General features: G+C 38.2%; 1 protein-coding gene across 3 annotated transcripts in view; it reads left to right on the forward strand.

The window, feature by feature from the left end:
* The window catches only part of LOC120791341 (adhesion G-protein coupled receptor D2), a 95,739-nt gene that overhangs the window by 6,104 nt on the left and 72,941 nt on the right, over window positions 1-16,694 (forward strand). For all 3 annotated transcript variants that reach the window (XM_040129738.1, XM_040129740.1, XM_040129741.1), the window contains exons 6-19: window positions 103-176; window positions 746-1,045; window positions 1,416-1,527; window positions 2,244-2,390; window positions 4,721-4,823; window positions 5,664-5,775; window positions 6,277-6,332; window positions 6,576-6,702; window positions 7,364-7,467; window positions 9,576-9,678; window positions 11,562-11,715; window positions 12,104-12,237; window positions 12,667-12,782; window positions 14,689-14,809. In XM_040129738.1, the coding sequence (XP_039985672.1) occupies window positions 103-176; window positions 746-1,045; window positions 1,416-1,527; window positions 2,244-2,390; window positions 4,721-4,823; window positions 5,664-5,775; window positions 6,277-6,332; window positions 6,576-6,702; window positions 7,364-7,467; window positions 9,576-9,678; window positions 11,562-11,715; window positions 12,104-12,237; window positions 12,667-12,782; window positions 14,689-14,809 (1,763 nt within the window). The remainder of the gene's footprint in view (window positions 1-102; window positions 177-745; window positions 1,046-1,415; window positions 1,528-2,243; window positions 2,391-4,720; window positions 4,824-5,663; window positions 5,776-6,276; window positions 6,333-6,575; window positions 6,703-7,363; window positions 7,468-9,575; window positions 9,679-11,561; window positions 11,716-12,103; window positions 12,238-12,666; window positions 12,783-14,688; window positions 14,810-16,694) is intronic.

Genomic DNA, 16,694 nt, shown 5'->3' on the forward strand with positions numbered 1-16,694 from the left:
TCAACATTGAAAAGAATCTCTGGAAATTTCTAAGGCTGTTGTGTGTCGTCTTGCTATAAAACATTGCATTATGTTGTATTATATGTGTCTCTGTCTCTGCAGAAGTGCTGGATGTTTTCAGGTTACCAAAGACACCATTCTTCACTAGACTGAGCAGGGATCTTCTGACTAAATCTGTGAGTTGGACAGTTTAGCCGTCTGTGGCGCACCATCACCTCAGTGGTACAGTATGATAAATTAACAGGAATCTTTGTGATATTGCTACAGAGGCATCTCAACAACTGAGAGTAACACACTGCACACTGATATGGTAAAAAGCTAAAAAGATTTCACCACTTTGCAGGAACAGAATACTTCTGCTATTATGAAGTTTTATTTAGGCTGTGTAGTCAAAGAAATGTTGGCCATGTTTATGGTAGAACTGACTCCTCAACTCAGTTATGCTCGTGAGATACCAGACATGCAAATAGTGTTATGACATAAAAGTTAACTACTCTCCTCTTAAAAATGATCTTGTTACAATATTAGGATAAGAATATTTTTTCCATAACTTCCCCAGCACTAGATGTATGTCAGGTGTAACATACTGAGTCAAAATTCTCAGGAAACTGTTGTACTTGGTGAATGGAAGGGATTGTGATCCTGAGGTGTGTAGACGGAGAACTGATGTATTAGCAACATTGCATTGCAGCCACCTTTTCCCAGGTAAATACATTTCAAAATCGTCATCTATCCTTTTCCTCAGGTGATGGAGGAGTTGAGCATCAACACTTCCCGGGACAGAGATCTGACCTTGCTACAGCAGCTGTCCCAGGCTGTCCTGCGTACTGTGGAGGCCGGTGGCCCAAACTTTCTCACCTCCGGTGATGTTCTCTACCTCTCCCAGATGATTGAGATGGACCTGACTGCACTGGATAGTACTCACTCTGCTGGGCATTTTGCAGCAGAGGTCATGGTCTCCATTGCTACTAACTATGTGAAGGTGGCAAGTTTGATGCTGGAGCCCCACGTGGCCACACAGTGGATGGGCCTGACAGAGGATGGGGTGAGTGGGCGACCTCGGTTTATTTGTCTTTGTCCCAAAAACAATTCTATGAGGTATAATTGATAATTGATTTGCACAGTGTGTTTATACAATTTTTATCTTTTAATTTACAATAACAGCTTAAGTGTCTAACTACTCAGAAAAAAAATAAACCACCAATGTTTCTGAGTTGCACGCAAAACCCTGTTTGTAACTTGGATTCAACCAAACACTTACTTTTGGCTTAGCAAGGTCTCCCCCCATATTTATATTGCAACTTTGAGGGATGAAGTAAAATCATTTAATCAGTGTGCTTAACCATGAAAGTCCTCCTTTCTCCTCCAGGAATCTCATTCTGACTTGAGTTGGTGGGTCTGTCTTTCTTGTACAGGTCAGTGTGGGGCCATTTACTATTGTCAAGAGCATTGACAGACTCAATGAAGCTCTTGCAGACATGCTATCTGCTGAGAGAAGGGGCTTCACTCTTTCTACCAAGAACATAGGTAATGAAAACATCTTAAACACATAAAAGAAAATATTGATTATCTGTCAGTGCTTAGCTCAAAATACAGGAGGCACAGTTCCAGTGTTGATCAAAACTGAACATGGGGAGAGGGTAGTCTTTGTCTAGTGACTGTGAAATTGGCAAAACATGAAAAATAGGATTTCACAGCAGAACATTTTATTCAAAACACTGACACATTTGACTTGAAGAAAAAACAGACTAGCGTTCTTGTGAGGTGAAGGTTGCATCAGTGTATTTTTTTATTTGACAAAATACACTTAATACCTTGTATTGAAGTCCTTCAAAGTCTTCACTTCATATATCATATAAGTCTGGACAGACATGGATGTAAACTGCAACTTCACGGTTTGGCAGAGGCATACAACTGTAAGGTGGTAATTCTATTTAAAATTTTTTTTTTTGTATGTTCATATTTAGGCTATTCTAATACTTTAGTTTCAGTATATTGCCCTGTTTTATCCTTCATCCCTTGTTTTTGCAGTGGTTACATCTTCAGAATACAGGGAATATTTTTCTAATGCACTGATAAGTCTACCGCGTACAATGTTATTGAGCCAAACCTCTGGTAGCTCTTGGCTTTGTAACAAAATGTAGATCAATAAAAAAATACCCTTCTTGCATTTCTACTTATGGTTACTGGTATTGTTAATCTGTCTTTATTGTGGGGGTGTCTTCTGCTGTCTTCTCTGCCAGATGTGTACATGAAATGGCAGAGGCTGTCTGAAGAGCACTGTAGTCAAGTCTTCAAGCCGTCTGTGGTCGGCTCTCACACCACCAGCAGCAGTGGTCAGGATGAGTTGATAATCCCTGACACTGAGCTCCAGAGGATACACGCAATGGGTAGGGGACACACACACACACACACACACACACACACACACACACACACACACACACACACACACACACACACACACACACACACAAACAGCACAAAAATGCACATGTCATAGAGGCTAACACAAATGAGAAGTAAAAACAGAACACACATTACATTTGTATTACATGACTTGATACATAGAGGACATGCACATTTGCCCACAAGACTTGTGGTTCTTCTGGATGTGAATCTGTGTCTGACTCTCCAAATGCAAATTCTTTGCTGTATAAATTAAGACATAAAAAACTTGACTGTGGAGTCATGGTAACCTTAGTTATGTGTTTTAGAGGCTTAACAAAAACTATACCTTATCCATTCTGTAGTTGCCATGTTCACATATTGTAGAATAAAATATTTTTGGACTGTTCTGTCTGGTGATACAGTTGTTTAATTGAGGTACTGTAGCTACACTATGAGGCCTGATGAGGTAGGTGTATGTGTAAAAAAAAAAACAAATTCTTCCAGCTTTAATTACTCAACGGTACATACAACATCCAAGTGAATGAAAAAATAGCAACAGTTCTGAAGATATTAAAATATAAAAAAATCCAATAACTTGATTTGATAAAGAATTTGCCAAAAAGCACCTTGAAGATTCTGAGGCCAAGTTGAAAAAGAGGCTATGGTCAGATGAGACTCGACGTTTTTGGCCTCAATGCCAAACGGGTACATCTGGCGGAAAAACAATACAGCTAACCATCCAAAGAATAACATACCTACAGTAAAGCATGGTGGTGGTAGCTTCCTATTCTCTGGGTGCTTCTCTTCAGCAGGGACTGGGGCACTTGTCGGGATAGAAGGGAGAGTGGATGGGGCAAAATACTGTCACAATTTGCAAGAGAGTTGAAGATGAGAAGAAGTTGCACCTTTTCAAAATGAAATGACCCAAAGCCAAATTGACCATACAGTGGCTGAAGGAGAAAAAGGTGAATGTCCTTGCATGGCCTAGTCAGAGTCTAGATGTAAACCCTATTGAGAATCTGTGGAATTACTTGAACATGCAGTCACACCAGCACACACCATCCAATCTGACTGAGCTTGAACGGTTCTGTAAGAAAGAGTGGGCGAATATTGCTCTGTCTAGCCGTACAGTGGTGGATTCAGTGGTGGTTCAGACAGAATCAAGGCTGTAATTAAGGCAAAAGGTGGTTCCGCAAAGTATTAACAGAGGGGCGTGATGATTTTCTCAAGTCAAGTTTTTGGAGTTTTTGAAATTATTTTTCATCCATCCAATTTGGAGGGACCTGCCTGATCTGAGCAGGGTCGTAGTAGTACCAAATACCTTCCACTTCTTAATTATGGATTAACTGTGCTCCTAGGGATAGATAAAGCTTTGAAATCTTTTTGTACCCATTCCCCTGACATTAGCTCTGAACTCTTTTGAAAGTGTCTTGCCACCCATAGTAAATTGTTTGCCCGCAGTTTCACTACAAAGCACTGGGATGCTCTAGGAATAGCTGCTTTTATTGTGAACTAATCACAGTCATTAAAACTAATCACAGGTGGAAGCCAGTTACCTTAGTGTAAGTTCCAAAAGGTGATAGGTTACGTCTGATTGAGTTTACAAGTGCTGTTATCAAATCAAGTTATTGGAGTTTTTTTTAAATGTTTTTTTAACTTTTCAGAGCTGTTTCAATTTTTTCTTTAACGTGGATGTTGTAAGTAGCATCAAGTAATTAAAGCTGGAAGAATTGTTTTTTTGTTTTTTTTTAATTTCTTTCCAGTCTGTGAAGCAACAAAATGTGAATTTTTTTAAACAGGGTGATTCTATTCTATACCCACTGTATATTGCACATGCAATTTTTCTTCAAGTAGTTGGACATTTAATTTGTAAGAATCCTCAATTCATCTAACCCAGGAAATACTCAACATAGGCCCATTTAAACTGTATTTGATGCTTATATGTAAATAATTACATTTTTAAAAATGGAAAACTGAATCTCTTGATTGTGTTGATGATGTTACTATAAAAACACTGAAGGTTAGAGTACAATGTACATGTTAAACTAGACACACGTTTGTATAGAAGACTGGCTATGAGAGTTTGTCCAAATGCCTTCAAAATATGAAATAACTGGGAGACATTTTGGAAAACAAAACTTTGAGCAGATAAGTAAATAAAATTCCTTGAAACTGAACAATGTGTTAATTAGGCAGCTATCCAGTGTGAATGTGCGAAACTGGTGTCTGAAGTGTGACACTGCTGAAACTGAAGTGTTGCTCAGCAAGTATTTTGTATCACTACAGGATAAAAATAAAACTGTTGTGCTCCTCCTCATTCTCTAATCAGGATACGAGGAAGTGATGTTCCTTCATACCCACTATAGCCATCTGAGTGAGATTGTGTCTGGAGCACAGGAACCTCCAGTGAGTAACCAAGAGAGAATGAAAAGGTTGGTTGGAGTTTGTTCGTTGTCTTATCTTATGTTCTACTTTAAATGTTCCTGACTATTCTGAAAAAGACTCACTCACAGAATCTCGGAACAAATAAATGTCAGTAGCATATTGTATTCACACCTCAGCATTACTTGATTTCAGTTTTTATATATTTCTAATAACTCAGCAGTTCAGGAAATCAGTTGTTACAAGCATCTGATCAGCAAAAACCACATCGTTTGACTTGAGGTACAGTAAAAGTAATGTCTTCGGTAAAAATGTCCCACAAATATATACTACACTAATGTGCCTCTCTCCTATTTCATTTGTGGTGTTCAATCCAGCACAAATTTTAGATCTTGATTTTAGGGTTTCTCACCAAAGAGAGCACTGCTACCACAAGCCACCACAGAAAGTAGGAAGCATTTTGCCGAATGTCACATTACTTTCAGCCCTTTCCATGTTTATAGTTAGTCAGGAGAATCGCCTCTGCCTCAGGCCATTCGGCTATAAAAATTTTGCCCTCAAATTGCAACACCCTGAACGCATCATGACAAGATTGTGCTAAACTTAAATTTGGGCAGAATGAAAGATCACCAAAGCTCTGTAAACAACATGCCGCCATTCTGTAATAATAGGTTAAAGTTAAACCAAATACAAAAGTGTAAATCAAAAAGTTGACTTGTCTGCTCCTGTTTCAGCCAACTAGGATGTGCTTGAACCTTTAGCACTTCCATCATTTTGAAAGAATTGGGATTATTTGAGCACCAGTGGATACCGTTAGTTTTATATTGACACTTTTTATGCATTTAGGACGTTTTAAGACAGATGTAAATGGTGACCATTGTCTTCCCCAGAACTCTCCCAGGTCACCTGGCTTCTGCTGTCATATCAGCCACCATCCGTGATGGCTCCAAGGCCCAAACCATCCCCGTGGCCATCCAGTACACCCTTTTTTCATCACACGTGGTACAGTACATTGTTCGTGGGGGGGCTATTCTGCCCATGATATCAATTTATATATATATATATATTGAACATCAATTCTTATTTGGGTCAGCTCCTGTTGACAGTCAAGTAATAAAAATCATATAGTGTGTGAGGCTTAAGCCTACTATTTTGGGCCTGCAACTTTTGAAACTTGTTCAGATGGGTATGTTTCGGAGTACTGTTTTGTTTTTTTTGAAAAATCCATTGAGTTCTGCCTTGAAAATGAAATTTGTGCTGATGGCAGACATTTTGTAAAAAGCAACCATTGTGTGGGAATAGCAGTTGAGTTACAGTTAAGTTGTTGCGCTTTGATATACTCACCAAATAGAGCATGTCACTAGAAAGGAATGTTCGTCTCCCAGCTAGAAACACAGGGCTTCTATCCATGTCGTTTTTGGCTGGTTTGAGTCCAGGGTGATATATTAAGAGAGAAGTAGAAAGGGAAGAAAAACAAGTGCAAACACATGTGTCTGTTTTTAGGTGGAGTATTCACAACGTGTTTCTCCTGTTTGTGCCTTTTGGAATTTCAGCCTGATGTAAGTTTGACCAACAACACATAAACAAAAGTCACATAAACAGTCCTCATAAAATTAATGTGTCATTACAATAGAGATTTAGGCTGTTGGGTAAATGATGAAGAGGTAGTCTCTCCAAAATCAGATATCCTTAGACAGATATGGAACCCTTCTTTATATATTTAAAACTAAATGTCTCTGCTCTATGAAATGAATCGATTAGTTTGTTTCTGTGTGTCTGTGCTTGTGCATTGTGCTGTATAGGCATAGTCATACCAATAGCTGGTCCAGTGATGGTTGCAGGGTGACCTTTGCCAGCTCTGGTGTCACTTCCTGTCTATGTAACCACACCACCAACTTTGCAGTCCTGATGAATTACCTGGAGTCGAAGGTAACTCATTAGATGTTTTATGTTGCAGTGAGTTAAATCCACATACTGACTTGGAGGTTGCATGGGGGAAAATGTAATCTATGTATGTTTGAATGTCAAACCTCAAATTTCAACTGTGGTAAAGGTTATGAGAATGTATTTAATATTGATCATATGAGGTAGTTATTTTTTCCTTCTTTTCACAAAAGTGTTTGCTGTAGAAATGATTAGGGTTAACATCTCAATCTAAATTTTACTGACGTGAAATCTAAATCCAAGTCGTGATCTCTGACCTATGATTTGCAGTACACTATACTGACCAGCAGGTGTCACTCCCAGTGTGCCTATCCTGTTGAAGAATGTATTGGTAGAACTATTATTTCTGTCTATCCAAAGTACATAAAAGATAGTAAAATAAACAAAAAGTAAAACCATCAGCATCACTTTGGTGTTTTTGTATCTCACATTTTTGGCATTTAGCTGATACATAAATTCTTCTGTGAGGTTCGAATTCAGCGTCTTTAAGAGGGCAACCGGGGGAGCAAACCTGTTTTTTTGTTTTTTTTTTTTCCAGTTATGCGATGGTTGCTCATTAACTACTAGGCCTATCTGACAACATTCTTGTCTCTCTCTCTCTTTTTCTCTCACTCCCTCACTCAACTACCATTCCCTTTTATCCCAGTGGAGTCCTGAGGAAGAGCTTATTTTGACCAAGCTGACATTCATCGGCACTGGCGCATCTCTGTGTGCTCTGGTGGTGACCTTGATGCTGTTCACTGTGCTGGAGTGAGTAGCCGATTTACCTGTTCCACTTACCTACAATGCTAACATTGCTGCCTGATTTCTGTCTGTTTAAGCCAGTAAACACAACACAGCCTCAGTCCTTTTTTGTGTTGCTAAATACTGTTAGCATCACAAAGGTTATATATAATAAGTCACTTGTTGTCTAGTGGAATTGCTACAGTACAACAACAGTGACATTACTGTAAAAAAAACAATACAAAAAAAACCAAATACTTTATATATGGTTCACTGTAGCAGTGGGTAAATGAGAAACACTGGAAGCTCATCGTGCTCAATTTCAACTATGCACAAGTAAGAAACTACTGTAAATATAATTCATTACAAGTTATTTGCTGTTTGTGTGTGTGTGTGTGTGTTTGTAAGAAAATTATGTAATTAAGTTGAATTAAAGTCTGTATACTATAGTGTTTTAGAAAATACAAATGATCTGTCCTAAGAACATGTCAATTGTCAGGCGTCTTAAGAATTTAAGAATCTTATTCTCGTCTGCGAAAAGAGGCTCTTAAAACCAATTAAACTGACGTTAGTAATAACAACAATGTGACACTCACAAGATATATTCCCACTTATGTGGAATCTGATCAACCCTTAGAGTCACTTTTAGGTAAGGGCCAGTCCTACTGGCCAATGTAGGATATTCCTGTTTTTGTTTTTACTCTGAAATTTGGCTCTCTGTCGATCTAATTGCATCAATAAATTTGAGTTCATAGAAATTAGTACTTGTTGTTACCCAAAATGTGTACATATTATATTGTTTGTATTGAATAACCGGTAGACCAACTTTAAAGTTCATATTATTTTTAAACATAGCCATGTTAAAATTAACCATGCGTCACTAATTTGGACAAAGTCATGCTATATAAGGTAGAAACATTTGATGATAAGAACGTCAACATTCCACTATCAGATCTCCTCATGTGGTCTGATGTAACACCCTCTCCCATACACTAAAAAACAGCGAGATAACTTATTGGCGCAGTAGTCGCTTGTGCTCCTGTTCCTAAGGCTGCTATGACTATTGACCAGTGCTAATCCAGTAATTACTGTTGTCTATATGTGAGTCCACTCTGAAGGTTTATGGCGGCGTTCAGCAGCTGTTAATTAAGATTAGGGTCACTGGGGGATCACAATCAGCAGCAGAGGAGCTGCCCTTGCGATTTATGACTGTCCTGAAATCCGAGCGCTCAGCCATGCATTTCACACACATACCGGTGTATGATGTACATGCATTTGTGTACTTAAATACACACACAACACGACCGCATGCACAAAGCTGAGGCATTCATGTCCACAGATGCATGAATAATCACACATGAAATTATGGTGGTCGCAAGCAATGATGCAGGTATGAAATGAGTCTAAATAGGCTGAGCCCATCATGAGGTAATGAAAGGCTGTTCAGTTAAATTTGACGCTCTATACCGGTTTCAGCTGTCTGTTTCATTTATGTTATGTAAACACTCTGAAATGGAAACATTCAACCTATTGATGCCATCTAAATATGGTATATGTGTTTATTTCTAGAGATGGCATACTGTTAAAGACTGGTATGTGAGTCACATACACACTGGCTTCCACCATAGTATTGAATTCTGGATTCATGACATGTTAAAATCTCTTAGACCAATCTGACCTTCAAACCAACAATGGAAAGAAATAAAAAACAAAGACAGGTCTGGGATGATGCAGAAACGCAATCAACAAGATGGAAATATTAGAGCAAGTACAAGCCTTAAACTGAGTCAGAGCACTCAAAGCTAATCAGAGTCAGGTAATTTTGCAGCCTTGGATATTACTAATTTTTTACTGACTCTAGCGATGGAATTAACGGTTCAACCCATCCATCAGTCCAGCACTGTGTATCTCAAACAGCTCCAGGTTTAGCTGTGGATTAACTCAGACATTGTACACTCAGATAAACTGAGTGTACAATGTCGACTGGCATAGACTTGTGGTGATATTATCAAAATTATGTACTATGCTTTAAAATGTACCACTTATACGTAAAATTTTTATTATCACTGTCACTTATATTTCATATTAAGGCAAGATCTGTCAAAAGTTTTGACGATATCCCACTCTTTCCATAGTATCCCCAAATCCGAGAGGACATCCATTCATAAGAACCTGTTCATCGCTCTGATCTGTGCCCAGGTGATTCTGCTTTGCAGTGGCTCAGCCATTCACAACAAGGTACAGAGAGACAACTAAAACATTTGCCTTTATTTAACAATGCATAGGATATGCATTATTACTGCTGTTACACCAAAGGGCAGGCTGTGGACAAATGATGGTGAATGTGAGTAAGAACGCATTTGCTGACCGTTGACGGATGCATGTTGGATTCTGTCAAAGTTGAAAGTGGGAGCAGCTGAACAAAAGTCACCTATTTTGCTCTGATACAAGGAAGATGTTTTTGTAAAAGTAAAAGTTACAACGTTATACTAGAAATTTAAGCTCAACAGTGACAATTAATAGAAAGATTTTTCACAATAAAATCCATGGCATGTACAGTACAAGCTTTAGATAGCTATTAGAAAAGATGAAATTTGAAATGGCTGTTAAGATATTGTTTACCTTCCTACACATTTAAATATAACCCACAGCACTGTCTTTTTAATATGTAACTTAATAAGCTTTGAAATCTGAGTCCATACTGTGGTTCCTAGTAAAACAAATGCTTTGGCACTGGGTGTGACGTAGGTGACCTCTACTGTCGAATCCATCAGCCAAAACACAGTCTTAGTGGTCACTCAATGGCCTGTAGTTGGTTTGACCCCTGGTCCTCTGACCCCGGGTCATGTCAGGCTGGACTTTACCCCTGGGGGCAGATGGCCGCTTATTTGGAATTTATCAAATGTGTATATACACATACACATACATATACAGTACATGGCTGACTGACCATCAAGAAGGTCATTTTTCAGTTTTTACCAAGGTTTTTTAACACATGGTTTTGGCCAACTCAGATCCATTTGTAATTAACTAGTTTGGAGTGCTTCAGTGTTTTGCTAAAGAATAATTCAGCGGTATATATTGTTGTCATTTGACATGTGTGGTAGTTTTAGGGATTGGATCTGCGGTTTTTCTTCTCTCATACCATAGTTTAGGGATTTAATGTTTACATTGTCCTTGTTATCCGCTTCCCAGTTTCTTGTTTGTTATTTTATATATCAGCTAATGATAATGTCAGACTAGAATAAAGACAATATATTTTCAACATAATCCTTAGATTGTATTATTCATATAAAACTATAAAATGAGTTAAATTGTGAATAAGATTTGGAGATGAAAATTTTGTTAACTTAGAGTACATTTCCTAAAAGCATACGTCCACAAACAGTATTTTATGAATTTAGAATTGTGAGTGGTGTAAATGGGATATTAGTGACCACTGCCACCTCATTCGTCACTCAAAATCATGAGCTGCCCTTAAACAATCCATCAAAAATGTATAGTTTAACCTCTGACATTTTGTTTTTGTGTTTCAAGACAGAAGCCACACGTATCTTTTGTTGGCAATTGAATAGTGAAATGCGTCTAACCACTCTGCCATAAATTATTCTAGTTGATTATTGTAGAGTCAGACAAGTAATTGTGAGATGATTCTTGCTTGTATGTGGAGCACATACCTGTGTTTCTGAAAACCTGAATGTAAAAAGTTTTGATTTTCAAAATATAGTTGTATGGAAAGGGTACACGACATGTGCATGAGTAGATCATAGATGCATACTTTGCATTTCTATAGAATATACACTTTGTCAGTTAAATTTACTTTGGGTTACCACAACCCTCAATGCAAATTTGGATTGGATTTTTGGAGGCAGGGAAGTTTCCACACAAAACTTATCCTTGTAAATTGTGTAAATGCAGGGTGATGTGCAATAAACCAATCCTCCCTCAAATACATAACCCAACAGGAGACAGGCACACTTTTCTGATTATGCTCATGACTGGTTGCTTGGTGTGTTTGTGGCACATGAACTGAAGCTCATTCGACTTTTTGCTGTCACTTAGGAACCTCACCTTGAAATGTAAAAGGTAACCTGTATCTGTCTGCGTGCCTGTGTTTGTAGGTGGCATGTACACTTGTGGCGGCACTGCTTCATCTCTTCTTCATGGCAGCGTTTAGCTGGATGCTGGTGGAGGGTCTGCTGCTCTGGAGCAAGGTGGTCGCGGTTAACCTGAGCGAGGATCGCCACATGAAATATTACTATCTCATCGGCTGGGGTAAAATAATTTGACCAAAGCCGAATCATTCTTTTCACACGTGTACACTGAATGTTCAGGATTTTGCTGTGATGGTAAATGACACCTAATGATAAAGGATGTCACAGATAATCACAGATGTAAACCCACAAAGATTCACATTTAAGTTTTTTCTTTTAATTAAATGTTCTTTTAAATTGATGATGTAAACTTTAGACACCATAGTTGTAGAAAGCATCAAATAATACTTTTCTGAAAGTATAATTGATTTTTGGCCTCATTTTCCCCTCCCTTCTCGCTTTTGCTCATATCCCCCAACCTTCTTGATTATCAATTTTTTGCTGCTTGTATTCCTCTCCTTAATTCTCCTCCTCCTCTGTTTTTATTTTTCCCTATCATTCCCCTCCAGGTCTGCCAGTGCTGATCGTCACCATCACGCTTGCATCGGCCTCGGGCAAATACTCAGCCGACGGCTACTGTTGGCTCAGTGTCCAGAATGGCATTATCTGGGGTTTCGCTGGGCCTGTCATCTTCATCATCATGGTCAGCAAATTTAACCGTAATCCTATCATGAAGCCCGTTCAAGCTGAAATTGTTAAAATACAATAAACTAGGCCATTTAGCCATTGCGTACTTTTAATTCTGTCCCAAAGTCCTCCACATTAGGTTTGACTATGGAAGCTAATGCTAGCAATAATGGTATTATGTTCCCCATTAATGTTGCATAACAGTTTTTAAACAGCAGTTGGACACATTTCTCTGTTTCATTACTCTTTCTACTCCTCTCCCACAATCTCCTACTCACAGATGCTGTATGTCAACCAATATTTCTCTCAGTCCTTTCTTTTTCTCTCCTCTGTTTTGATTCTTATTTTCTCCACTCTCTCATCTTCGTGCACATCCTCTCTGCGCATCTCTCTGTCCATTTGCCTTTGCCTCCTCTAATTTCTTTATCCTCCCATTTGCTTCCAGGTAAATATCATGATACTGACCAGGGTGGTGGTCATCACCATCTCCACTGCCAAGAGAAGGTCCATCATGTTGGCCATGGGCACCAGTCCTGTGGAACAAACCTATGAGCAAATCAGGTACTAACCACAAGGAGGTGCCATTTGTCCTCTTTTTTAAGATCATTCACCTGGGCCTGAGGCCTTGGAGCAGACAAGCTGTAGTCACTGGGCGTCAAATAAAAAGGAGCTGGAAGATTTTATATTGGATTTGTCATTTTAAAACAGCGAGCCTCATTTTTCAAACAAGATAGGGATACATTTTGAATGGATTGCATTAGTGTTGTACATATAAAAGGCTGCAAGCGTCAACCACTTGTAATGGTTAAAAATGTTTAGGCTTACTGCTTTAGAATGTTTGAGTGTTGACAAGATAAAGAAATTATTCAAATATAGATTTTCTGATATGTTAGACCAGTACTGGCTTTTTTAAATTTAAAATCTCTTATTGACCTGTCATTGTCATTTAGCTCCAATGTATTGACACAGTATCGTTCCTGAAACATGCATAAATATGATGAAGTCTATAATTCATCATAACTGTTATTTATTGGAAGGTCCTGCTCTTACACTCAGTTTCTTACTGTTGTGGGATTGCTTTATTTGAAATACATTATTACAGTAATAGAAGCAGGGGGGGGTAGTTGTAGTGATGTTATTCATATATTATTAAGAAGATTATGAATACATTTTAGGGGGGTTTAACATGTATAATATCAATGTAAAAAATAATCTCTGAGCAGCTGCAGTCCAAAATTAGCAGGACGTTTACTGTCCTTCAAGAAAACTATATTGATCGAACCCTAATTCAAATATTGATATTCCAAAATGGTCTCCAAAATATTTGGATGGAAGAATTTCTTATTCATTGCAATGGTGGAAAACAAGAATATTTATATTTTTATTTTTAATTTTATATATGTTATTGAATCATCTAATACTTATTGCTGCCTTGGGACTACTGATAATTAAAACATATTTCTATAAACTGCAATATTTTGGGTTTTAGCGATATACAGTGAAATGAAATTTTAAATGATGAGATAGATATATGCAAGGTTCAATCTCCGTAGGCCTATATGCTCCATATAAATCCACACAATGGACTTGTGTTTTATTTGATCTATAATGGCCTTGTCACATTGCGTTATTTGTGATTATTGCACTGCGATATCCATGCAGAAACAATATCTTGTTAAGCCGTAACACGCCATTGTCTCACACTTCCTATTTTTGGCGCTGGTGTTAGTTTATCAGAGTGAAACTCTGCAGCCTGTCATCCAGCAGATTTCCTACAACAGGCTTGAGACTGATCTTATCAGTGAAAATCATGTTAAAGTGTATATGTTTTTTCACTACATCAGCCCACTGAGGCTCACAGTAGGTGCTCTATGAAGGTTTTCAAAGCAGGCCTTGAACCATTTGGCACCCCTTGGTGGCAGCCGTCTCGGAAATTCAAACACATTCCTCCGCTGAATAAACTAGGGCTCGCCGCCTGCCATGTCACACACGCACGAACACACACACAGCTGGTGCGGTTTGGCGGTCACCTGAGCGGCAAGCTAATTCCACTCTAAACAGAATTAAGGCGGATTTAAGGTGGGAAATTGTCACCCAATGAGCCTTCCCAGCCGCACAGTGTTGTATATGGAACAACCAGCCTGCCAAAGCCGCTCAGTTTTGTCCAAAAAGAACTGCAAAGTTGAGAAACCCAGAACTGAGCTCAGGCCGTTCGGGGAGGAAGGAGACTTTTTAGGGAATACTTAAATTAATTTTATCTGGTGTTGTGTAATTTCAGCTCAGTCAGCCAATGAGTTCAGTCTTTATGGTGTGGTTTATAGTTTTGTGTGTTTGTGTGTGTATATTTGCCAATAGCCATATGTACATGCTTACACTTTTGTGCTGTAATTTGTTTCTCTGTGTGTGTGTGTGTGTGTGTGTGTGTGTGTGTGTGTGTGTGTGTGTGTGTGTGTGTGTGTGAGCACAGGGCTGCAGTGAAAGCAGTATTGGTGTTGCTGCCCATCCTTGGATTAACATGGCTATGTGGCGTCCTGGTGCCCTTCTCCATTGTCATGGCCTACATCTTCATCCTCCTCAACTCCCTACAGGTATACACACACATGCAAAAACACAGGATTGTAACTCAATCATTACTAATTTATTTTAATTCAAAGGACTAACATAGACAAACAGGAATAAACAGGCTTTTTTTTTTTTTTCTTTTTTAACAAATGTGAATATACCTATGATTTATATTGTCAAAAATAACAAACTGGGCTTTTGAAATAAATGAATCCTCCGCTGTAGCACTATTGGTAACAGAAATACAACTTTGCTACCTTAACATTCTTTAAAACTGCCATCCATCTGTTGTAATAAAGTATTAAAATGTAGCACTAAATAATGCAAAGCTAAAACTTGTGAGCAACTTGTAAAAAACTTCAGGTTTATAGACTTTGAACTGCTCTTTTTTTTTTTCTTCAGCAAGAAACAGAAAGGTTTTCTGTAATATATTGTAATTCTGCCCTTCTCTGGTGAGGGTACACAGACTGTCAAGGTTTTTATTTGTCAGTGACAAGGCTGAGGCAGAAAGGAGAAAAAAGAGTCTAGCTTTTGTTAAGCAGGTACTTCATTTTAACAAGGGAAGTCAATTTGTATTGTTTGATTATGTATGCTTTATGCATTCAGAGGTCAGCATCATTGTTGTTGTTGTTTGTGGCTTATCAGCGTCGGCTTTATGCTTTTTGTGCTGATATTCAGCAGGTGGTTTTTTCACAAATTTTGAGAAAGGAATACGTTTTTATGGGCACTGTATAAAGTACACAATCAAATTATAACAAATTCTGCCACAACTAGTGGGCATTACAGCTCGATTTGAAAATGGTCACAACTTTGAGAAATATTGGTTTTCACATGGAAAAAGAGAAATATCTGTGTAGCCTAATTTCCCACTGCACTGCAGTGATGAGCCAGAAGGCTGGGGTGAACACGTAATTCTCTGTCTGCAGCAGGTGGCCTCAAGTTACCCAGCCTCCCCAGCATGTCCTGATTCACTGTTGCAATTTTTTTGTTGTCTTTTAATCAGCCGTATCTTTAATTGAGCTGTATATTTAACGAGAAAATCAATAGAGGTTTTAGCTGCAGTCTGATCATTAAGGGAGGCCCCTTGGTTGCCATAAATAGTTTGTTTCCTACTCGTATCTAATTATATTTTTTCCGTGTCAACACTAATTAATACAGCTGGTTTTTGAGGGCTCTTATTATATGACTGTTTCACATGTTAACACATCATATGGATTTCTATTCTGTTTCATGAATCTGTCTGTCTGTTTTTTGTTCGTTCAGCTGGACACCTGTCCGTTTGTGTATCGGCCTAACTCTCTTGGTCATTTACCTTTCTGTTCATGCGTCTTTCTCTTAAACTCTTTCAGCACAAAACACAAGACTACTGATTGATTATCTTCTTTTATCCTTCATCACTTGTCTTGCTCCTTTTAAAAGATGCTGTGCCAGTCGCACTGTCAGGTCATGATACAGCCAAATTCTGATGAGTTTCCTTTTATAAGATAGTTGTATTTGTGGAGATTTATAAACCCTGGTAATTTCTATTTTTGGATATGGGGTTTTATTTTGAAGCACATTGATTCAAACAATTTTAAATATGCACAGTCATTGACTCTGTTGTAGGCCCTAACAAAAATAGTGAATGAAAAGTAAGATGAAAACAAAAACATTTTCCATTATTTTGCCGATGACCTTTATTTTGTTTTACTCATGATACATAAGGTGGCATTTAGCAGTGATTCCACTGTTGCCAAAATCTTAACTGGAGCAAATTTGCGTTAAGCCCTATGCATAAACTGACAACGCTACTGACAACGATAATTCTCCATAATTATGTGATTTACATGACCATTTAGAGACAGCTTGTCTCAGCTCTATCAAATTTATTAAAAACTATTTCAGTCACTTAATTCTGCATCATATAAATCA

The sequence above is a fragment of the Xiphias gladius genome, chromosome 6 (genome assembly GCF_016859285.1).
Source record: "Xiphias gladius isolate SHS-SW01 ecotype Sanya breed wild chromosome 6, ASM1685928v1, whole genome shotgun sequence".
NCBI lineage: Eukaryota > Metazoa > Chordata > Actinopteri > Istiophoriformes > Xiphiidae > Xiphias > Xiphias gladius.